Below are 25,729 nucleotides of genomic sequence, written 5' to 3' on the forward strand. Positions count from 1 at the left end.
GGCTGCAGCCTGCTAATCAATACCATTCCTGAGCTCGTGGAGCACACAAAGCTGCTTACATGGCTTTTCCCTTCTCTCCTTCATCTTGCCCAGAGTTAAAGTCCTCCTGCCACAACTATTCCAGCTCTGGAGCGGAGCAGAGCAGAGCAGGCGCCTTTCCAGAGATGCAGCTTCAGTGTGTGTATTGTCAATTGGCTCTCCCCAGCCCTGTCTAATTAGGCCCCCTCTCATACCCTCTGTGGTGGCTTGTGTAATCTGCCCACTATGTGTCTTAGCTCCTCGCCATCCCATATAATTGTATGCCAGTTCCTCTCCAGTGGTGATGTGGGCCCTTTTCCCATAACAGAGACACAAAGGAGCAGGATAATGGCCCCCAGTTGTAGGGAAGAGAACGGAGGCAGAGACAGAGGCGGAGTGGAGCCACTCCTCTCTGCTGTTTGAACTCTATGCAGTCTTGGCTCCAGACAGACAGCAGGCCTGGAGGAGGCTGTATGAGCCTTTATGGATGAGGGGAAGGACGGAGACGCTGCACTCAGCAGCACACACGATTGGAAAGTAGTATTTTAAAAAGAATATGACAACCTGTCATAAAAAAGAACTCCACTTCACTGTCTCTCTGCTCAAAGTACATTGTTCTCAAACTTCAAAAAGCTCATCCAACAGTTTTGATGTCTTAGAGGGTGCCCACTTCTAAAAACACATATCCTTGTAACTGCACAGTTCAGCACTCATTAAACCAGAATCAGAGTGTTAGTGAATGCCTCTATTGCTGAATGTTGGCAGAGACCTCTGCTGCCCCCCCCCACCGCCAATCTGACAACCCAACACCAGCAATTATGAAGGAAGCCAGCTAAACCACATCCACCTTGGCTGTAGTTTTTAAGATTCCAGTAGGCTTGTAAAACTTCTTGGTTTCTCTGCATTCCAGTATCACTGTGGCGGTTTCAGGGTGCCGCATCCCTGGTCAGTTATAACAAGTCCATTGTGAGACGAGCTGGCTGTGGTGACCTGAGATCTTTGGGCCAACGATGATGTGCTGAAGGAGAAACACCTTTGGAAGGATCGCCTAACTGCTGAGCCTGAGTAGTTTCATCATTTCCTTCTATACTGTCCTCCACACACCATCTCCTCTCGGTCCTCATTACTGGGGCTCCTTAGGACCTCAAGGACATGTGGATCAGTTGAGCTAGCTTTGTTAAAATCTAGTTATGAACTTGATACTGTGGATAGTATAATAGTATCTATAAAACTTCATCTCAATCAAGATGGTGCCACAGATGGCTGCCTTGGTGTGTTGGTGGGCATTGGTTTGTCTTGTTTTGTTTGAATTTTCAGTTTTCTGCTGTGGTACCCGGAGAAGCTCTTCCACCAGAGAAGAGCTCATGAACATCAGGGAAACAACACCAGCACTTTTCTGCTGTCATGAGTGGATTTATGCATCTTGACCTGCAGTACTTTATCTTTGCTTTATCTTTCTTTTTATTTTCTGCATACTATGTTAATTGTTATTCACCAAAATACTAAAGCAAATTCCTTGTATGTGTAAGCCTACTTGGCAATAAACCTGATTCTGAATATACATATCACCAGTTATCTACTTAGGTCTTTTAATTAACTCCTCTATACCCACAATTAGTGCAGATATCACACTACTCTTCACAATGACCATTCTGAATAAAAAGTGAAATGACAGCTCTGATCACTTTCTGCTTGGCAATGTTGAGTACAAGGAAAACAGCATCTCAACTGGGAAAAGAGGATCTTACACCTTATTTCAGTATAATGTTGTGAGTATAATGGTATACTGAGATTTGTCATGGTTCGTATTTTAGACAAATCACAACAGGTGGGGTTAAGTATACTGGTGTCCTGAGGACATCAATACACTTGTTAAGAATACCATGAAAATTAATGAAAGAGAAATACTGAATGTGTTGTAAACAAAGAGCTAATGATGCAGACCAAACAAACAGAATTATTATGCGAATACTTTATTATCAATGTGTGAATGGTGTTAGCTTTTTGTCTGGATATTAATAGTATATGAAAACTATACACCAAATCCAGACTCATCCTAATTTTGCTGTATCATTTCTCAAGTTGGTATTGAAAGATTCTTTATCTTTATATATATTTATATATATAATATATATAAGCCAAAGTGCATTTTCCATTTTTTTCCTCTTGTCCATATACACATTGCACCATACATAAATAATTACATTGTAAAAATGACTCCGTATTTACAAGTATAATATATATTTCATATAATATATAAAACTTTATATTAAATCTAGGTAGATGATATTTGGGATAGTTTGTGGGGTCCGTCTGTGTTATCTATGGTTGTTGAGGAGGATCTCCAGCCAGCAGGGGCAGGAGGTGATGAACTGTCTTGAGTAGCAGGGGCCCCAGCCCTTAGCAAAGCTGATGCGCACACTGTTGGGGTCATACGGTCCGTCCAGGAGGTCAGCCTCTGTGGTGTGCCTCAGGAGGCATGAACGATCATAGTCAAACACTTTGATGGAGTAGCCTGGCATCACCTTTCGCACTACCAGAGTTCTGCTGTTAGGCACGTCAAGGGTAGGGGAGTTGACGAATATGGGGTGCTCACTGCGGTTATACGCCCAAACGCCGTCTGGCTCTTTGCTGAGGAGGATGCCGTAGCCGATTTTGCCTCGTGTACGCTGAACGGTGCTGCTGCGGTGTTCCAGGTTGAGCTGGCCCAGGCAGAAGCCCGTGCCCTGAGGTAGATCATAGAAGATGCTGACGGAGTGCTCATACACTGTGTAGAGGCGACCAACACGTGTGCGGTGCTCCCAGTATGCCACGTTACACCAGTGGCTCTGCTTAGGGGCATCAGGCGACATACTGGCATCTAGAAGAGACAGAGAGACAGTCATTACACGAAACATAAACAAAAGCAAACAGGCCTAGAAAAAGGAAGGCTTATGTTTTAAGGGATTAACTCTTTTTATTGTTCAGAGCAGATGGCCAAACTATAAATACTGAAGGAGGCACTGTATTGAAATCTAAGCCTTGTATAAATACCACTGCAAGCACATCCGTCCAACACACACACACACACACACACACACGGGCTACTATACATATCCTGGGGGTGGAGAGCGTAGTGAGGTCAGTCAAACTGAAGACCTGCAGTTTCCTCCTATGCCTCAGGAGGGCACTGTAATGATTAAACACTGACCACCCAGCACAGAGGCTCTCACATGCTCTTTCAAAACAGATCATGTTTACTAAAATGAATGAAGGATTACACTCAGTGTTTCCACTGAAAATTGGCAAATAAGTCCCTGCAGTAGTGTGTTGGGCCTGGATTCAAAATCTACATTGTTTTGAAAAATCAGTGTTTTGCCTGTGCACATTTCAATAAACATTGCTTAAGACAAAAACACTTTTTTCTTTTTACAGTGGAACAAAGTCGGCATCTCCTTCCTAAACATTTCTGTCCAGTAAATCAGCTTGTTAATTCAGTTTTCATGGCTGCAGTCTGTGAACTCTTTTCAGTGACAGCCCTCAGCACTCCAAAGTGAGTTACTGCTCCCTAGGTAGATTTCTATCTTCACCATACTGAACAGACAAACAACACTGTCGACTACTTTCAGAGGCAGCTTCAGTCCACACTGCTCATAGCTGTCAAACATTTATATTGCTCATAAAATCTGTGGAACGAGGAGGGAGGCTGGTAGATGAGGAGGAAAAAGAAGAAAAGCTCAGAGTCCCATGATCTCATGTCCATCTCTTCACCCTTTACTTCTGGAGAATGAGGGTCCCTCTTTCTCCTCTTCCCAAGTCTTCCTCACATTCCACAAGAGTGGGGGTGACGGGAGAGGGCCAAGCAGGGGGTCCCCCTTCCCCTCCACCCAACTCTTCCCCCAGCTGTGGGCCCAGGGACGGCATTCAGCTCCCTGACAACTTAGCACAAGCCTGTGACCTGCTGACCCCCCAGCCTTCATGCTATCAGCTCCCATTAACTCACACACAGAGTGATGCCATTATTTTGCTTCAGAGAGTCTATTGGCACAGAGGATTTAAAGCCTGGGCCTGTGGCCCCATTCCTTTCAGTCTCTCTGCTCTCAGGGCTTAATGACCGCCCGTCCCATTAACAAACGCCTTTAAGGTGGAGCATCGCAGATCCACACAGCAACAAAATGCCTCGCTCACCTCCCATCTAACTAAACCTTTCTGCTGAGTGACCCACACTAGTAAAGTTTATTCAAAGATTAGCAAAAACGTTGACCAGAGGTGCACAGACAAAACTCCTGCTGGTTCAAGGCTCTCTGTGTTGTGGAGGGGGAGGAAAAGAGTGAGTGAGTGAGTGAGTGAGTGAGTGAGTGAGTGAGTGAGTGAGTGAGTGAGTGAGTGAGTGAGTGAGTGAGTGAGGGGGTGTGTGGGGGTGGGGGGAAGCTGCAGACAGACTCTCTGTGTGTTTGCGCACACACTGATGGCTGAAATGACCCCCTCTCTTCAGGGGCCCCAACATGCATGTGCCATTAGTGAATTCCACACTCCAGCTCCTCCACTCTGAGCTCAGCTTTTACTTCAGCGCGGCTAGGCCACACAAAGAACTCAGCCCCAACTTGTTTATGGCCCTCTAATCAAATCAAGTCTCAAATCAAACGGAGCCCACACATCAAGGTAAACTCACTTTGAAACTGTGCACACAAACACAAAAGACCAAATGGCTACCGTCTCCTCCTTTTTAGATGGGAAGAATAAAGCAAAAACAATTTGGTAAATAGTGTCTAGTTTTCACACGTTGCCTGGAATGAAGGCAGCCAGTAAGACTGCGAGAACCAGGAAGAGGAACGAGCAGGACAAAGGTTAGAAATGTATCCAATGTTAAGCCTGAGCCTGAGAGAAGACAATGAGTACACCATAAGCCAGGCCTTTTACTGTCGCTCTGTTGTGTTAAGCATCAACGTATGCCTGTGTGCACATGTGTCAGCTTGGACAGGGAAGAAAAATTTGTTTTTGTCCTGAACGTGTGTGTTTTGGCTAGGTTGAGGTGTTGAGGTGAGGGCTCTCAGAGAAGAACTCATTAGGATCTCTTTAACAGAGCAGACCTATCACCAATCGGCAGACAACATCATGTTTGGACAACATCACCACGGCAACTGTGGCCTCCACTCCAGAGCTCAAGCTGCCCTCTGCTCGCCCTACTTCAAACGCTCTTTGAAATTTTTAAGGAAGCCTTGTTTCCTCAGCGATGTTTGGATGTTGTGTAAATGTTTATCTCCATTTTCCAAATTGATGTAAGAGAGTATGAAGCCAGGTTTAATTATTAGTATGTGACCAGAAACTGATGCTAATACAAGCCAGGCCAAGGCTCAGACCAAACATAAAAGTCAGACATGAGGCGATGAAGGGAGGGCGTATGTCTTCCTCTCCTCTGACCACAGCAGAGACACCCAACTCTCTTCGACTCCATGTTGGGTTTTCAGAGGGTCTGCTCAGGGTGGAGCCATGACAGGCTGGGAGCAATTATTGGTGCTCTGCATCCATTTAACCCTGCCACCTTTTAACAGCTCCGTTTACCCATTAGAATAGCAGCGCATGTTATTATTGTTATTTTATTCTCAAAAGCCTCTCCTCTTAGTGTCAGTCTCAGAGGCAATGGACGCAGCCGCAGTATGGCTGCTGCACTTCCTGTTCCTGCAGCCAGGGGCAATGATCTGAACATGTGAAGGAGTTAATCAACACTAATGCCTTACGTAACCAGACTCAACATGCTGCTATCAAAAAAATGCAGCTATATAGATGTGTGGAAGCTGTTTGGTCTATAAAATTTTCCATGGCCAACAGTAAATACATGGATTAAGGCAGCTAGCAGAGTTATATGATAAGGATAGTCTTTGTTTGGCTTTCCCTTAAGAGACAAGAAATAAGTAAATAGATTACAACACTCAAAATATAACAAGCCCACTCACACTTTTAGTGAATTAAAAGTAGCCAGAGACGCATGTATTCGCAGGTACTACATGTCTCAGTATAGTCACCCAGTAAACAGAGATATTTAACGAACACTACTCCAACCACAGCTAGCATTTGGTGTGCAGAGCTTTATTTCCATAACAAGGCGTGAGCTCCATGGAAACCATGTGAAAATGTTGATTTTTCTGTTTTCCTGTGGTCTGTCTGATTGGAGGAATTCAGAGTATCAAAAGCAGGACTTCGGCTCTGACAACAAACACAGACCTATATCAGTTCGCTGGAACTCAAACAGTGACACATGCCCAAGTGTCTGCAAAAAGGATTGAAATGTCAGCTATAAGAAGTATTGGTTTAACATAATTTATTATTCTGCATGAAAAATGAGAGCATGAAGATAATCGACAGTGGAGGAAGAATTCAGAATTCAGAAGTGAAAGTAGCTGTAATACAAAAATACTCCATTACATGTAAAAATCATGCAATGAAAATGTCACTTAAGTAAATGTATGTAAGTATTATTAAGAAAATGTATTTAAAGTAGTAAACTACTCATAATTAACATATTAGCCAGCTGACTAACACTGGCACATTTACAGAAATATTGATTAATGTGTGTAGCCCTTATATAAATAAATGAAATGAAATTCAGAAAAATTGTCTCTTTGAGTGTTATACTATGATGTTGTTGGATTACTGTTACTGATGCATTCATGTATAAGTAGCTTTTTACTGTTTTAGTTTGTGGAGGTGGAGCTAATTTTAACGATTTTTTACATTGTATGTTAATACTGAAGTAAAGTACAAGTACCTCAAATTTGTATGTAAGTACTTGAATACATTCCACCACTGAAGATAATATAGGCTACTGTGATTGTTATGGGCCAAAGAAACATAATTATAGCTATTAAATCGTTTTCCTCTGTTATGAGAGAAGACCAACATGCTATTAACACAACCCTTAAATATGCCTATGTTAAACACAACTTGCCCAAGCCTTTTCCACAGTTTTACATATGGAAAAAAGCAGATCGCCTTGCTATGAGTTCCATGCACTTGAGGGCGAGTCTGGATAATTACTACTAAGTACACACAAATGGGGGCTTGAAAGTTTCAATGGCAATCCTTGATGATCATCCAGTAATGCTTTTAAAGACAGCATGAAAAGGCGGGGGAAAAGGAGGGAGAAGCAGAAAAGAGCTGCCCCGGGGTAAACACAGCTCCGCAGCCTTGGAGTGAGATGAATGGGAGGCCGAATGTCAGGGACAGGCAGACAAACAACAGCTTCCCCTCCGTGCTAACATCTACCCACCAAGCTCCAGGACCACCTCCATTATACTTCATCTCTCCTAATCCAGAGCGGGGAGCAGAGATGAACTCATTCCTCCAAAACTTTGCTTGGGGGGGGGAGAGAAGAAAAACACTGTTGCCAGTCCCTTTAAGCAGTGCAGTTGAGGGGAGGAGAGCAGCAAGGAGAGGAGGGGGAGCAGCAGTCTCTCATCCTGTGCCAAGGATTAGATTCCCCTCCAGCTATTAGACTCTACCAATGAACTGATAGGCTGGGGGGCTGGTGGTGGGGAGCGGGGTATGAGGACTGTGTGTGTGTGTGCGTGTGTGTACATTGCGGTTGCGTGCGTGAAAATTTAGAAAAAAATATTTTTTTTGTGCATTCCTGCGCCCCCTCTCCTATAATTTGTTAGATTTGACTTTCTTTCACAACTAAAACAACAAAGTGGAACTAAAGAAGAAGCCTCCCCCTCCTGCTCAGAGTATGGTATGGCTTTAATTCTGTAGACAATGGTTCCTACAGGCTGACTATAACCCCTGAGCAGGCCACATTTAGGCTGGCGTCTGGGCTATCGCTGCCATCAAAGTCGGTTTTATCAGACAGACATGCTAACTGGAGCTGCTCTTATACGACTATGGATTTTTGTCCCTGAGGTCTGGCTTTTCTCTACAGAGAGAGAGAGAGAGAAAGAGATAGAGAGAGAAAGATATGTGCTGGGAGAAAACACTGTGGGAGCCAGAGAAACTGAATCCAGTCACCAAGCCTGGCTGGTCACAATGGGAATGCTTTACATTGTCATCCACTTCCTCTCCACTTTCCCTCTGTTGCTGTTTCGGGATGACCCCATGAGGGAGGAAAAGTGCTGTACCCTTGATAGCAGATAACTAACAGAATCCATAAATTAAATCAATAAATAACAGAGGGTGTAAAAAGCACAGGAAGCTAAGGAGGCTAATATGGTGGAGCCGTCTGGGCGCATGAGTAAGAGACCACTGGTTTGAGGGAGAAGGCTTGTTTTTTTCATTTAGGGGAAGAGAATGTGCTGCTCCTTTCCTCAAAGTTTCCTCCAAAGCTCTGCAATGTGTCAGAGACATAGAGCACAAGTGATGGTGGTGATGCAAGTGAGGCCTACGAGAGTCCTTCAGGGCATGTAAAAGCTCTGTGAAAACTGTGGGAGATGTTTGTAAATGTCATATCTACAGGCAGCGTTAAAGGTCAGCGAGTCTGAGAGAGCACAGAAAGCAAAACACTCAGTGAACATCCTGCTGGGTGGCTGTGCCCTTTCACCTCCTCATACAACCTATCTGTTTGTGTGCGTGTGTGTGTGAGTGCGTTTGTGAGTGTGTGAGGGAGGGAGCCAAGAAGGCTGGAGCGTTTGAGTAGAGGAGTCCCTGCACATTCCTGAACTCCCCCCTCCTCCCCTCGCTGCACCTCCTAACTTCCTACTCTGGTTAGGACTGTGTGGGGCGGGGGTGCAGCAAAAAGGTTGCTCTCTTTCTTTTCCTTTAAGAGTCTTGTTTGGTGAGAAATTCTCACCAAATCACACGTCACGTGAGAGAGGAAGTGTTGGTCTGAAACTTTTACATACACACTTATTCTTTTATTTAATTCATACTTTTCTTCAGAGTCAAAAAGCTAGACGCTACACGGAGGGAGGAAACTGGCTTATATATTCAAGCTATGTTGAAGGGCTGGTTTCAAATGAACAATAACAAGGAACTCTATTATTACGAGTTATATTAGTCTGACTAATTTAAGGCGAAAGGTAGGTATTTGGTTTCCACCGGGCTGGGAGGTGGACCAGCTATATGATGGACAGAGTTGCCGTTCAAACAATGGTTACCTATTGATCGGCCCAGTGGATCAGACTCTGTGAGGAGAATGTGTTCTGTCAGGATAATGTGGCACCAGAGTTTCTGTTTCAATCACAACACTTGCTGGGCTGTAACCCACACTGCTCCACCGCGGGCATCCAGACACCAGCTCCCCAAATAAAGATAACGGTTTCCCCAGTCTCCCGACAAGTCAGCCCGTTCACAACAAGCAAGACATTCATTAAAAATGCAGGAGTGAACATTTCCAATAATTCACAAAGTCTTTCCCTGTCAACATCTGCAAAAAATCTTGAAGCTAAAGGGAATGGCAGGATTTCATTAAGTAAATTATGTGCTGGCAGTCACAGAGAGGGGAAGAGGGGGAAGCTACAGCCAGACCTCTAATCTAAACCGTACCCTGAAATGCGACAGCCTGACTGCACGTACTGAGCCACACAGCCAAGTCTTCAGAAATACACACAAATAAAAGATAAGTACAGCACACATTACAAAAGTAAATATAATTTTCCCTGGGGAACATAATCAATGAGAATGTTCACATAAGCATGTTTATGACTTGTAATAACTACTACTTGCAAAAACTTGATCCCAGAGTACAATGTGCCTTGTCAAGTTGTGCTTTGTGTAGAACCTGAGGACATACATACTTGTACATGCTCAGGAAATAAAATACCTTTGTCAGTACAGTGTGCTAAGCCATTGTAAACAATATATTATCAGGGGTGTTTTGCTGGACCATCACTCAAAATAAATGTTTTCTGCTCAGATTTAAAAGGCATCATCTTTCGGGAACAAGATCAAAGGCTCCAAATTATGTCTATCATGCTTGGCCCCATGTTAGGACAAGGGAGTGGAATGAAGATATAGCTCCAGTAGATCAAGTTCAAGATAAGGAAAGAGAAAAAAACCTCAAGTCCCTGTCTCTCAGTTTACACATGTACAGTAGAGAGAAAATTAACAAGGTCTTGATACACTGGGAGTTTACTGTTCACCCATCAACAATTAGCTCCTATCCTTTCCCTCTGGCTGTAAAAGGCTTGTGTAGAGATGTCAAATGACATGGGCCCCAACAGTTAATCCACACACAGCATTCTGGAGGCTCAAAGAATGCGCTGGCTATTCTGAGTTTTAAAAATACTGACAGCCATAGGTTCAGGCACAACTGTCAATGCTTCTCTGGGGAGGAAGGAAAAAAAAAATCTTAAATCTATTTTTGCCAGCAATCAGACCACAGGCCTAAATCATAGCTGGCCAAGGCCAGTGTCTGGATTTATAATTGTGGGTAAAATGGTCAGAAAATAAAAACAGCATCCACAACTGGCACCCCCTTCACTACTGCTTGCCAGGAGTTGCAAGGCTAGCACATTTGCAGTGGCCAGCTCAAATGGAGTATTGTTCCCCCTCTCAGCCTTGAGAGGAGGCACACTAAAACACTAAACTAACAGTTGGGCATTCCTTACATTTTTAATGGCATTGCACGCTCTTTATTTGTTGCTGTAACCCTGTGCCCTGAGCTGAATGAATGGAGCTATTGGTGGAGGCTGGTGCTGCGCTGCGGTGTGAAGCAAGAGAAGATGGTAACAGCAGCCCTCCCTGAGCACACGACAAGATTAGTTCACTTACTTTGTTTGCTAAGGTAGAATATGGGACAAAAATTATATCCTGGGCACACCTCCTGTTATTTCTACAGACTGTACTGTCTATCTGTGTGGCAAGCCCTTAAATGAAACACAGTCCACCTTATCCTGGCTGAGCTCAATACACTCTGTAAATTCAAATGACAAGCACAACACTGTGAGCTTAGACTCATAGTCATGTCTGAGGCTATAGATTTATCTTTATCTGTGAGCCCTTCAGAAGTTACTCAAACACCCTGCAGCACTGGCACCACACTGGCTTGCCAAGCAGAAACAGATAAATACTACGCTCAGCAGGCTAGTTTCTGTTGACATGTAATGGGGTTTCAGGCCTCTCCAAGGACTGCTTTAGATTAGCATGGCTTTCACTCTGCACGTAGAGGTCACATTACCTCACCTCGTCTAGGACCTGTGTTGCCAGTTCTGACTGAAAATCAACTCTTACAGCAAATTCAGTGTAGAAAAATCTTAACACAATGACAACTGCACCCCCCTTTTCCCCATCTGTGACAATTTAAGATAATAAAAAGTGCTTACTTCAAACTCACATTTCCGCTGCCTACACTCATAAACCTGCAGTAGGGCTTGTTGTAAATGCTGTTAATCTTGACTTGGCTCACATCTTAAAGTCTTTACAAAACTCAAAAAAGCTGGAAAACAAAAAGTAAAAGATTCTAATCTAGTGGCTCGAAGACCTCCTTGCAATTTGACAGATGGAAAACAAACTACACTGCAATCATACCATAAACAATCACACACATACAAACACACAACACCCTTCCATACACAACAACAAACACGTTATATTAATGAGCCAAGAGATCATGTAGACTGTGGAGGACTCTACTGAGGATTCTCAATGTCATAACCTGAGAGAAAAAGTTGGATTTCTGACACACCACAGTCTAACAATGCTGAGAATGGGAAAATGAAAAATGGCCTTATCGCTCTTATCAATGGCTCTTTTTCTATGTGTGTTACGTAAGGGGAAACGGAAGCCAGCCACCCAAGACAGGAATGGATACTTCAGACGAGGACTGTGGGTACAGGCCCTACACCACTACAGAGAGAATAGAGCACAAGACCCCTCAGGATGTATAGCTACAGCCCTCCACCCCCAGCTTAAACTGGACATGACAAACGGATGAGGAGAGCCCCCTCATGTCCCCCGAGATGCTGGCCTTCTCTTCAACATTCCTCAGCCTCCCCTCTCTGTCAAAGGGGCAATTCACCGCCTTGCACTGCTACAAAACCCAGGCAGCTTTTTAAAACAGGATGTTTGTCTGAGGCCTCCTTCCCCTCAAATAAACAATCCGCAAAACCTGATTTCGGGAGGCAGGGTGGAAGCACTCGAGTCACATTATTTCCACATCCCGTATCCTGGAGCATTGGGGCTCCTGAGGGAGTGTGGGCGGCCAGGCGCTGGGAAGGCTCAGGGCTGTGGTGGAAACCTGAGGCCATGTGCCAGGCTGCAGGAGGAGATGAGCCCAGGCTGCATCACTCTGGGGTCTGTGAGACGAAGCAGGGGGATCATGCCTCGAGTTGGGGAAAGAGGGACAACGCTGACATGCTGATGCAGTCGTCACTCCATCAGACCATACCTCTGTCTGAGCATTGCAGAGTCAGTATACTGCTGTTACATCAAGACAGCTAGATATCTGTACAGCGAGAAAGAAATACTGTATATACTCAATGCACTGAATTTTAAAGTAATCCACAAAAGATAGAGGTGCGGGATGACAATTATTAGTATTCAATTGAATATGATGGTTCCTGAGCTATAAATTAACCATTTGGTTGTGGATTTGGGTGTGTTGTAAATGATGTCACCTACATTATGTCACTCAGCATCACTTAAGCTCAGGAGAGAAAAAATAAAATATCAAGGCCACCGCAATGAACTGAATATATGATCTAATACGGAAAAACAGAATGAGACAGTTCAGAGCAAATTAGAGTTGCAATCTATCCCAATCTATCTTTTCAGATGTGTATAGTAGATATGTTATTTAATTAGTTGCTAGCAGAAGTGGAATCACATGCCTTTAAAGTTAGATCAACAAATACGGGTCCAGTCTAATCTACTTTAATCAAGAGAAGCATCACATGCCTTGATTAGACTGTCTAATTATTCCCCACATTTCCACCATCTGACACAGACAGAGGGAATGGTTTGATGCTTAGCGCTGGTCTCTTACTGACACAGACGAGTGGGCTGTGATTAGTATTGACTGCACAATTTAATTTGCTTCACTCTTGCGTGTGAATGTATGTCAGTATGCATCTGGACTTATATGAGGACTCCTAAGGAAGAAATATAGACTTAAAAATGTATAAACAAAAGGTTTACAGATGCGTTTTTGCTGTACCAGCTCCTGCATGTTCGTCACTGTAACTTCCCTGAGCAATCTGTTGCGTAACTCACATGAGGCCCTTCCCATCTATCTACTAACTGCCTTGTTCTGCCTGGAAGAACAAGTCAATACCAGAGTGGACCTGACACAGTGCCTGTCTGCAGACGAGACATCCTGAGAGACAGCGCTGGTCTTTCTTCCAGAGACAGGCAAGCAGACGGAGAAGAGCACTGTATGATTAAAGTGTGGGAACCCTGACAACCTGCTGATGCCCTCTTCCCTCCAGTAAGCGCTACAGCACTCTGTAATCCACGTCTAACAACTTTCAGTCTTTCCGCTACTCCAGTCCAACTTTCCTACACTCTCAGGAAGGGGAAGAAAAAAAGGAAAATAAAAAAAAGGACAGCTACTCAGTTCACTCTGCATGCCCTCTGGTCACCTGACAAGCAAATCTGAGGGAGCCCTTCCATTCACATCGGTGATCTCAACTCACACCAACATGAGCGTGTACACAGTGTTATGCTAACAAATTCCATTGATTGAGGACACAACCTCTGATGACTGAAGAATGTAGGCAGACTGGAGCCATGATCTTACAACAGTCTAAACCAGGCACAGAGGGGAGGCCTGCATCATTCATTGTACATAAACATTGCTAATTTGGTAATCACTACACACAATGACAGTTATCACTCTAAAAAAGACCATGTCTTCAATGACTGAAATTTTTAAGTAGCAATGCAAAAACATCTTGGCATGCCTCCGCACACTGAGAGCATGAGCTGGCCAGAGCAGCGTTATAATGAAGAAGTGACAAACATAAAGAGCCCCCAATGTCAGAGACAATGTGACTGACATAATAAAGTCAATGTGTAAGGGGAAAACACCCCCTCAGACAGTCATACAGGAAGCAATGAGACCTGCTTCAAAGGGCTTCACTCTGATGTCCACACGAAGAGGCCCAGGCAGTGAGGAAACAGGTGTGTGGGTAGAGTGGGAGGGTAGCACCAGCAAAGGCACATTCCCTCACATACACAGTACTAAGGTATACTATGTATGCACCGACTCAAAATGCGGGCCCGCTCATGACGTAAGACATCGCAGAGTGCCTGGTGGGGCTGTCTTTCTCCCACATTGTGACACAGGAATGTTTAAATAAAGCGCTGTGAATGGTCCGAATGTCTATGACCGCACAGTAACTGAAGGTATGAGTATTACACTAAGACATTAATACAAGAGGGGAAGCTTTTTAAGAATGCATGAACAAGAACATTTTAGCATGTTAAAAAGACTGCAAGAATCAGCCAGAGGGATGAGAGAAATGTATCTGCACTTAAATGTAACTCTAACATTAACTAAACAACATAGAATGTACTGATTTAAAGTCATATCCCATATTAACATGAAACTAAATAATCTACAGCAGAAGAGAACTACTTTTCAAATTCCACTGAATATATTCTGAATATTTGTTGATGTGGAAGAACAGGCTTATCTACCAAACCAACCAGCTCATATCTGTTTCTCTGCCATTGTGTGATGCAGAATAATGCTCAATGGGTTTTTCTGTTGCCCTGGGCTGCAACTGTAATTGATTATTTGACTACACCCCACCCATCCACCCAGTGCCCCCCACACTTGCTTTTAAGAGGTTTACTTGTTCCTGCATGAGGTGTGGAGTCTGGATCCCATACAACTCCGGTTACACACAGACTATCTCTACGCAAGTTTCACAGGGATTCACAGGGAAAGTCATCTACGGCTTTATATGGAGGCCTTCACATTCTTGGTCTTATGATGGAATATGCTCTGACAAACTAGGGCAAAGATTGGTGGTGAATCTGTATCACTGTCAAGATGCTAATGGTTTGTTTCAGTCAACGTGGACACTCTTTTGTATCTAAAGCCAAAGAACCATCAGTCCAAATGCAACATGATCAGAGACAAACTGGCTACACAAATTAGCTCACAGCACAGAAAACTACCACCCTGTAGAGCACTGGTCATTCTCTATCCCAAGTCCAAGTTGCTGAGTGTGTCACAGGCAGTGCAGAATGATTTGGCCCGGCCTGTACAAGCAGCAACACAGTTTGAAGAAACCAAAGCCTAGCGTGTCTAGATCCTCCCTCCTCACCACAGTCTCTGAGGAATTGTGGTGCGCGCTCTGACAAGCCCCTCATTTGTTGACTCAGGGAGTGTCGCCGGGCCATGCTGAGGTGGTGACAGCATGTGTACTGGGGAGGAGGGGGCCCTTGCTGACTGAATACTTCACTGCCAGGTAGCCATGTCAACTGCTCAGTGTCCAGGCCTCTGAGCCATGGCAGAGCCTTTAACAGGAAATGCTGTTCCCTCCAAGCCCCGAAATGAGGGCTCTGACTCCCGGTCCACGTGATACTGTGCATGCTGGCTGTGGCCCTAGTATGCGAGGGGATGCATGCTTACTCTATGCCATGATAAAGAAGTGTTGCATTTCAAATCAGAGGACAGGACTGTTTCTACTCGCTTCTTTTGGTGTGGCCCCATTCACAGGAGCAACTCCATTTCCCTAAACCCACCCCTCCCTGCAGCCCACTCACAGCCAGGCTAGATAGAGTTGTATGTGTGAGTGTCTGTGCACATGCATGTGCACAACTATGTGTGCTTGTGTGTGTTTCTGAGCCAGCTTAGATCTTATTACAGTTTGATCCCACTCAAATATTTCTGAAAGAAAAACAGAGGAGGGGAGGCCGGCTCTGTGGCCAACGCACACGCCCCGCTGAACCTCTGCACCGCTCACAATGAAACCTTTATCTTTAAAGCTCGGACTGTTCGTAATGGGCCTTAATGAGAAGGAATAAAGTGCAGCATCAAAATGAAATTACCTTTATAAGTTTGTGTTTTTATCCAGACTCTCAATCACTATGCAGAGTAGAGCACTGAACTGTTGTTAAAGTACACAAGAATTACATCTCCCTTTTCTTTTTTCTCAGCCAGACTTAATTTAACAATTTCAAAGCCAGAAAAACAGGATAATGCAACACTGAACAGAGTCATGAAAGCGCTGTGATTTATTACTGTGATAATACAGTGATTCATAGATTGTATTATTCTGATTTAAAGCTATATACACAAACATGCATATAATTTTACGTGGACTAATGTACAAAGACATGGACAACCACATGCAAACACAGCATGGAAGACACTTATCCCTTATTTACAAATTAACATCTGTCTTACGTGCTTTATTACTCAAACTATCAATTTTAATCATAGTTCAAGGAAAAAACAAAAGCCCCTAATCCATGTATAAATGATCTTTACCACATGGATAACTTGCCCATCAAGATTCAGTTTTAATCAAACAAGTACTAAATATATGACACTTTAAGTGGAAGCTCTTTTCGTGTTGTGTTTCTATAGTAACAAAGTCGGTCTTTGTTCAAGCTAGTTAATGAATCACTATACCGGCCCTACTACTTCAAACAGATGCTCACACGTAACCAAATGAAATCATTAAATGATTAGAACCCATACTGACTTCTATGTACTGAATGTCAAACCACACGTCTGTTGCTGACAACATTTGACCATCTAAAACTATTCAGTATGTCTGCTGTGCTGACAAAAACAGAAATGGCTTCTACTCTTACAAAATGTACAACACAACAGAAAAACTGTTTAAAGTTCAAATTACTTCAGTACTTACAGACCGGCTTCTCTGGTAATCATTCATTTCTAAAATCAGTGTAAGACATTTTGGATATAAACTCCTTATTTGGAGACTGACAGTTGGAGAAACAAACCCACCTGAGAATTCCCCTGGTGTGATGTTTGGTGAGCTGGCTGCCTCAGTTTCAGTGTAAGACAATGTGGAGTCTGACAGATCTGTGGGGAATAAAACAGAAATTAGCTCTTCATCTCCAGTTAGTGACAACGGCTACTCTGAACTCGCACTAATCATCAGCCCAAGACACTCAGTGGCAACATCTGTGTACCTCTTCATTTCAACAAGAAAATTATTTTCATTTCATATCAAATTCTAAACAATTAACACCATGGTGGGCTTCATCCCATGGTGGATAACCTGGCAACTTCCCTAACAGGCTTTACCTGATGACATCTCTCCAAATGCCGCCAGAAACCTCAGCTGTACTCAGGCTTGCAGCCCCAGCTAGCAGCCAGGCTCCAGAGTCCCAGCAGCCCACAGTACATACTACCCACACCATACTACCCACACTGGCTCTGGCAGGCATGCTGACATTATGCCACATGCTGGCCTAGGTCTCATCTCAAAGCTACCATGCAGTTTGCCAGTAACTGTGCCCAATTACAGCCATTAAAATTCTCCACATTGCTTTATTGCTGTTTCTTCCTGTTAAACTGGAGACTAAACAAAAGACTGACCTTGCCCCTTGCAATTTACAGGCTGTAAATATCTGTAATTATGAATATTTAAAAAAAGAAGATAATACACCAAAAAAATTACAGTCAAGTAACTACCTGGTTACAAGTCATAACAGATCAAATATTAACAGATTTCAGATGAAAACCAATAAGTAAGGATGAAATCTGTGTGTTTGTCACTTACCCAGTGGCTTGTGCTCTTCATTAGGGGAAAGCCTCGAATAAGGAGGTGGGGGTGACTCTGTAACCCAAAACAGTCATGTCAATAATCTAATAAAGGGAAGAAATGCTCTTTCAAAGAAAGAAAGGTAAAACTCAATCCCTGCTGTGAAGTCACTAAACTACATAAGAAAGTCATATCTGTGCAATTTGAACTTGAATTAACTGTTTTGGGGTCTATCTGACATTTATTAAGCAATGTCTAGATACATGCACTAATATACTGTAAGAAAATAATTCTGTGTTAACAAGTTAAAAGCCTCTGGTGTGAAGCGACAAAGCTGGTCAGTGAAATAACTGTAAACACCTTGTAACATATATCTTGTAGTCTACACTCTTCTTTGCACATCTAAAGATCCAAATCTATTCAATGTTATCATATTACAGTAATTCAAAGGTAACCAAACATTGTTTACTACGTCATATTTTGTGTGAGGTTATAGTCATGAGTCTTTAATAAAAAGCAAAAAGAAACATGCCAACACAACAAACTTCAAGCCATCATAAAGGCTTCAACAAATACCTCCACTATTTCAATATTTTCATTTCCATTTCAAAGCAGACACCAGACTACATCTTAACTCTTACAGCTTTGTGTCTGCACTACAGAACTGAATCATTTTGTTCAAAAGCTCATTAAAAAGTTAATAAAGCCAACTGAAAACTACACATTTGTTTCTGTTATTTGAGCACATATTATTTAACCAAAGCAGTCGTTACAACAACCACAGAGACTAACCATAACTTTTAGTTTGTAGTTTAATGAATCAGCGTAAATCTCTGCTTTTTAGCTTCATTGTATTCAGAGACCTTGATTTTCTCCAATAAAAACAGGAGAAATGAAGAGAATAACTTGCACAAGAAGGAAAAGCACAAAGGAAAGAAAACTGTGAGCACACTGTGACCTCGCCTACAGGGAAAAGGGGAAGGAGAAAAGCACAATAGCAGCGGGTCCTTTAAGAGTGGCGGCAGTAATTGCTGGGATCTGAACTCAGTCACTCAGATACACAGCTAGTCAGTCTGGCGCCAGTAGTATGCAAACTGTATATTATCACCACTCCTTCACCTAAATAGCATGAGGGGACCTCCTTAGGACAAAAGGGCTTTTAAAGCGCAACTTGAAACTGATCTCATTTGAAAAGTATAATGCCTGTCAAAATACAAGGAAAAGGTTTTTGTTCACTTCAATCCAAACTCTCTTTTATTCTTTAAAAACTCATCTACATAAAACCTAGATCAGTAGTTTATTTTCAAATAATTCTAAAATCAAACACAAGTAGGTTGAACAGTTAAAAAGTGCTTTAACAACTGGTTTTTAGGCATGTTTTGAGTTGTGTTTTACAAAGAATTAAAATGTTTTTCAATTAAAATCTATTTCATGTATTGAATGTTATTCTCATATTCCATATTTCTTACTTCCCCATTTGCAAAAAACAAAAAAAAAAAAAACAGTGATTAAGGTCTTGATTCAAAGCCCCCCTTCTTGAATAGCATGAAAGAAATACCAGCTCTATCGGGCCACGCATGAGCGCATGTGAGCTATGTCTACTACGAGCCTGAGTCCCAATATGGGGTATGTGCCCCTCTCCCTCTTCTTATAATTCATCTTGCTAGTTTTAGTGGAAAGAAACTCTCAAAGCATAGCCTGACATCCACTTCAGCAGGGGGAACAAATTTCATACTCTTTCTATCTAACACAGTCTATTCAAACCAACATGGTTTATCAGTAAACGCGGAGTTCTATATAATAACTTCTTAGCAAGTCAGACAGTATGGTGGGACATAAGGGCCAAATCCACATCAGTTTCCCACGTTTGCGCGCTATGAATTCTGACATTGTTGGACTTATGACTTTGAAGTGCTTGTCACAGCCAGCTGGCTCTAGTAAATATGGATGTTATGGAAAATCCACCTCCTGTGCCAGTGAGAAGACAGAAATACTGACGCTTGCATCTTTACACATGATACCACGCCTTGTCATCGGGTCAACAGGGTCGAGTGGCCCAGCATTTAAGGTTTGCCAAATCACAGGCCTGTCACCTGCCAAAACTGAATCTGTTTAATATAGGTCAGGGAGGTTTGGCCATATATAGCTCATTGATTGTGAAAATAAAGCTCAATCCTCTACCACAACACCAACTAAACTGACCTACAGCACCAGGTCCAAACCTCTGAGTGAGTCTATACAATCATAAACATGTCATACACTGTTGTAAGACATGTATATGATATGACTGGCTCGGCCAACCTGGCAATAACCCTGCAAGAAACAGAGGTAAGAACCAAAACGGCTGTTTTGACAATTACACGGAAGGAACTGACATATTCAGACACACTATTAAGATGTCATGTACTGTTTGTAAGTCATTAAAGACTTATATCTAGAAGAGTTTTAAGGACAGCAGTAGTACAAACAAACAGTCTCTCCTTCATCAAAAGGCTCAGATTTCGCAAAGGCAGTGTGAGCGATGCTCTGGTGTAGCACCAAACTCTTCAAACACAACTTTCTAGATAACTAAAATCTTCTAGTGACAAACATATTAAAATGCTTAAATATTTTGCATGCATTTTGGCATTTTTCCCAAATATACTAAACTTTATCAAGATTACATCAGAATCACACCAAACTGGCAAAAAAAGTAGACCCACATTTGTTTTGTCAAATCTACCTCAGCTCATATCCCTTGCTCAAAGTGATTTTATTATTGTTCACCTTGCCATAAGGATGACTTTAGTAATCATTAACTATTTAATCAAATGGCCAGCCTCTGTATTAAAGTAAGCCAAACAATACCAGACAAATAAAACCGGGTGATAGGGAAAGATTTTCTGAGCATATTTCAAGGGCCTTTACAGTCTTACAATCTTGAAAAGTTCCTTTCTGCCATGCAACTATCAATATGACCTTTTCAGTTCTCTTTATAATCATGTGGCAAAATTTTAAATGCAAATGGACAAAAAAGGTCTACTTGTTAAGATGTATATGCAGGATTCACTTGTACCTTTATAGAACATTGGCATGTTCAGAAGTAAAGATGGTATCCTAAATGAAAACTTATAAGGAACTGTGGTTAAAGACAAGAAAGTTAGAGAAAACCTACACTGGAAAAACAAACAGTATAGACCCAGATGCCTTATGGTTATCCATTAATGGACTACCTGGTGACTGTAACCCAAAAGCAGCATCTGGATCGGCCTGTAAGGTGCTACATAGAGACAGTTTCTGTGTCCTGGCAGATTCCCTTACCTGGCCCACAGAGCCGGCTGTAGTGATAGGGGTTGCAGCATACTGTTGGACTGTCCAGGGCCCCAAAGCTCTTACACTCACAGAGCGGTTTGAGCTGGGCAGGGTGCTGGAGGTCGGACCAGCGGTACAGTTTACACACAAGCAGCTGTGGGGATGCCACATGGCCGCCCAACCTCAGCTCTGTCCCGGAAATCATAACACAGTCGCTCGGCATCCCTCCTCTGGACTCCACTGCCTCTAGTAAGGTATCCAGCGCCTTTTCCTTTAGTCTTTTTAAAAGAGAGTATGTGGCTGATTTCAGTTCTTGCTCCAACACCGCGCGTGGCATCGTCTCCTGCGCCTCAGGAGAGCCGCTATCCCGAGGTCCAAGGTTCCTCAGCATGAAGTGACACGACCCTGGATCCCTGGTACCCTGAGCCGTCTCTGGACCCCTAAACTCGGAGTGGTCCCGGTCTTTAAATAAGCAGCACGTCACTGTCCTGCATTCTCCGTCCTGTATGGAGCGGGGGCTCCCCTGCTCCTGGACGCACACCGCACCCCCATCTTGGTCCGACGTGACCCCCAAGCCGCTGTTCTCCACGGGGCTCTGGGTGCACACACCCCCTACGTCCCCTAGAAGACACCCGCTAGGGGTCATCGGTCTGAGCTCCGTTTTGGGAATTTTCTCTGGGTTGTTTCCGAACAGATGGTCCCTACAGCCCTCACTTGTTTTGCCATTTCCATCTTCCCCTTCTGTATCTGGGATCAAACGGCTTCTCCAGAGTCGCCGCACAAGACCTGAGCGTTTCGTCCTGAACATACGACAACTTGAAAATCTATATGGGGGTTTTATTCTTGTACGGATATCCGAATATTACAGATATTTATACGGTCGTTGCAAAACATTAATGTCTGTGAAATGCCGTGCAATACATGCACAGCCAACTGACGAGCATTGGTGGCAAAACCGCAACATTAGAGAGAAGGCAATGTTGCTGCATCTAAAACAACAAAATCGCGCAATAAATGCACTGCAGCATTCCGATCAAAATGCATTCATTTAGCCGATTATACTGTAAATAACCAAGTGATTTATTATCCAGGATCGCTGCGGAATTGGCTGTTTATATGTTTGTTATGAACGAATAAAAAATGTAGAATACATAATAACATAACATAATATACTTAGTAACATAATCCAAAGCCAGTAGCCTTCAACACAAGACGGGAACTTGCAGCCTGAAACAGTTTCGGACTTTTAACAACCTCAAATCTACTTTCTACACCGGCACGTAGAGCATGAGGCACTTCGAGGCGATTTAATCCCAAGAAAATGCACTGGAAGTCTGGATCCTTGTCGTCTTCTTGAGATGTCAGTGTACTTCTGTTTTGTTTTATTTATTTGTTTTACAATCCCAACAAAATATCCGTGCGAGCTGAAATTACATGAAGTGGATCAATCCGGGACTGAATCTCGCTCCTGCTTCTCTACACAGGTCTAAACCAAACTGCAGCCCAGATCCCTTTCTTTCTCCGTTTCTCTCTCCTCCCCCCCTCTCTTCCCCCTCTTCCTCTCTCACACACACACACACACACACACACACACACACGGGGCCCCCGAGGAGAGCGGTGGAGCCATTGGCTGACTACCATCATGTGCTAGTCTAGACACTTTGGCGGCTGTGAGCTGCACTGATTGTTGCGCAAACAAGGTTTCAAGTTTCTTAACTCTTAAAGGCGAAACACCCACCTCTAGTTTTTAAGTTAAAGATACTAAAAGTTATTTACACCTAAGCTGCCGGTAGGATGTGACTGTTATGAGCAGAAAAACAGCAACCGAGGAACTTTCATGCATAGGAGCGTTGTTGTTTATTTCCCCACTAAAAATGCAGATCATTTTTATGTTTTAATGTGAACACTGAAACATGGACATCAATTGAAAATTGCATGATATGGGCACTCGCCAAATTGGATCAGTCCCTCCTTTAAAAATAAAAACTACTATTACATTACATTACAGATGCAGTGGCTTTAGTAAATGACTTCCCCAGAACAAAAGAGTTGTGTGACCATTGCTTTCAATTTAGCATTTAAAAGTTACCTGTACTGGAGGAGTTTGCAGTGGATACAACTTTAACCCACTGACCTCATGATTGACAGTGGCCTCAAATTGAAAATATACAGTATGTTCAAGTAGGACTATTAGTATTGTAGTGAGACAACCATTACAATACCAGATAGGCAATGAAGAGACTGCTGTACTCACACATACAGTAACTTTCACATGAGGAAACAAAATAATAAAGTGATTTTAATTTGTGTGTAGCCAACATCAAAGTTAAACAAAGGGGAATAAACCAAACCAAAGACAATTTCCAGACAGCTATTTGAAATATCATAATTTGAACCTCTAGTCAAATATATATGTAAAAAGCACCAAGATATCATTTTTAGAAAGGGGAATATGTGTGATGCACGGGTCAACACCAGAGCTCGGGTTTGATTCCTGTTACTGGTTGTTCGGCTTGGTCATGCATTCAAATGAACATAACTAGCCACATTAGCCTCTGGGAAGCTAATGCAGGTTCACATCAGTATCACTGCACTAGCGACTGCTACTGGTGAGTTGGGCTACTTGCCTAAAAAGAGGTGGGACAGGGGTGTGAAGTGCAGCCTAACTGATTTTTGAGGCCGATACTGATTTCAATATTTGAGAGTTTGAAAAATCTGGTGGCGAAATACTGGCTATCAATATTCTTTTTTTTTTCTTTTTTTACATAAAACGCATAATATGAACAAAATACATTTTTTATATATTTGTTTTATAAAGATAAGTACTAAAAGGGACATTTTACAGTTGGAAAACTAGAAGTGTGCAGATCTCCGCCAGGCCTGGTATCACCAAATGGTATATTAATAACTCTTAAGTCATTTTGCATTATCACAATGCCATTTTTACTTTTCGAGTGACATTCATGCCATTTAGTCTCTACTGACATATATTGTGCATAGACGGTGCGTCATTTTACGCGCGAATGTCATAAAGAAAAAAATGTCAGGTGACATAGTATAAAGAGTGAAAAAGTCAGCATAGGGATGAGGTCGGGGTGTATGGATGGGTCAAACAAACACAGGAGTTTCACCCAGGAGACCGCTGTTTGTGTCCCATGTGAAACCAAAAGTCAACGTTGACTTATTAATTTATGTACATAAGTTAACTTACGTAATGTATTTAACTTACATCACATACGTAACGTAACTTAATTTACGTACATACTTGACTGACATAACTAACGTACTTACCTACCGAGGAGTGAGGAGTCAGCAGTCAATGGCAATATAAAACAGAGCAGTCAATAACACAGAAAAAAATATTAGGCTGATGGGTCAAGTAGTATGCAAGATAAGCTGCGGACAGATACACACGCGCACACACAACCAAAGTAATGATGCCCTCCAGGCTTATACCGATTGATTGATTTATCGGTTGGGCACTATTGTGAACCTCCCATGTGCTGCACGCTCCCAGTGAAGCTGATTGCTGGCAAATGAAGAGAAGCTGCTGGCAACAACATACTATGATACATACAAGAGTATTTACATCCTCTCTAGGTAACTAAATAGTTAGCAGTGACAAGGACTGCAGGGCATAGGGAACTATTTATTATAGATTAATTATTTATATTATTTTCATGCCATTCAGACAGCTCAGCCAGAGAGAAACACTAATGCGTGCACATTATGGGCACCCATTGTAGGAGGAGGGAGAAAATTTTGGCAGATGCACTAAGCAGCTTTAATCAGAATGAATGGGCTGCCATGTTGTGGATCCCTCATCCATTGTTTAATACATCCATGAGGTAAAAACCAGGATAGTTTTTAAAAATAAGATTTTTGCAGAAGAAAAACAGACATTTTATATTAGTAAGTTTTTTAACTGTCTGTTGTCATTATGGGTACAACACTCATTTGATTACTTTAATGACTACAGTTACAACAGTTTAATTTAATTTGGCCTTCTAAGAGTTAAAATATCCTGGCTCTGAAATCAGTGAGGCAAAGCCACTCCCCAAGATGTATTAACATGATCCAGGAAGCAAAGGTTCAAGAGTAAGCACTGCTGATTGGCTGAAAAACCTTGAAGCCTTGCCCTCTAGTGAAAAAAAGTCATGCCCAGTATTGAATTTGTAAGTTGTCATGAATGAAATACAATTATTTCACTTTTGGTGATGTACCAAAATATTCCACCTACACAGGACTCTTCACTAATATTACTCAGATGACACCTCTATTTCATACTGGTAATTCTTTCAATTCGTGGAAGTTATTTTAAAATTACACAACACATTTGAAACTTTGAATATAAAAATGTTGTTACAAGCATTGTCAATGCATGTGTTACCCAGGTGAGCCATGGATATATTGATAATATTGTTTGTTTTAGGATTTGAAATATTACCAACAAGCTTTATACTATGAAATGTGAATCTTAAAGGATGTTCTACACTAATGCAAATTTATAATGCACATGCACTCTCTTCACTAGGACATCTCTGAAGCTCTCAGGGTTGCACCAGTGAAGACTCCAAGGGCTGCAGCAGCAGTGTGTGCCAGTGTCTGAACTGGAATCAGGTTTCCCTGGCAGCCTTAGGGCTTTGGGGCAGAGGGAGGTTACTGAGGGTGGACATGGAGGCCCTCATGCCTGCACTGTGTTAGAGGCACCTGTTGCAAATGCATTCCCCTTTGTAACTCAATCACATGTCAGACATGGAAAAGAAAACTGTTATTACAGAGTACCGCTTCATTTGAATCAGTGTCATACAATTTTCAAT

At 42.6% G+C, this 25,729-nt stretch overlaps 1 protein-coding gene across 2 annotated transcripts; it reads right to left on the bottom strand.

The window, feature by feature from the left end:
* Nucleotides 1–1,975: 1,975 nt before the first annotated feature.
* Nucleotides 1,976–22,511, bottom strand: smad6b (SMAD family member 6b). Of its 2 annotated transcripts, XM_044193964.1 has the most exons (4): nt 20,919–22,511; nt 17,637–17,693; nt 16,856–16,933; nt 1,976–2,878 (listed from the first exon to the last, which is right to left on the bottom strand). In XM_044193964.1, the coding sequence occupies exons 1-4, from the start codon at nt 21,715–21,717 to the stop codon at nt 2,337–2,339; spliced, it is 1,476 nt and encodes a 491-aa protein (XP_044049899.1). In that variant the 5' UTR covers nt 21,718–22,511; the 3' UTR covers nt 1,976–2,336. The 2 variants fall into 2 exon arrangements, with proteins under 2 accessions (XP_044049899.1, XP_044049900.1); XM_044193965.1 differs by lacking the exons at nt 16,856–16,933; nt 17,637–17,693 and having other exon boundaries at nt 20,919–22,425.
* Nucleotides 22,512–25,729: the final 3,218 nt, after the last annotated feature.

This window comes from Siniperca chuatsi, linkage group LG4 (assembly GCF_020085105.1).
Source record: "Siniperca chuatsi isolate FFG_IHB_CAS linkage group LG4, ASM2008510v1, whole genome shotgun sequence".
Lineage (NCBI taxonomy): Eukaryota > Metazoa > Chordata > Actinopteri > Centrarchiformes > Sinipercidae > Siniperca > Siniperca chuatsi.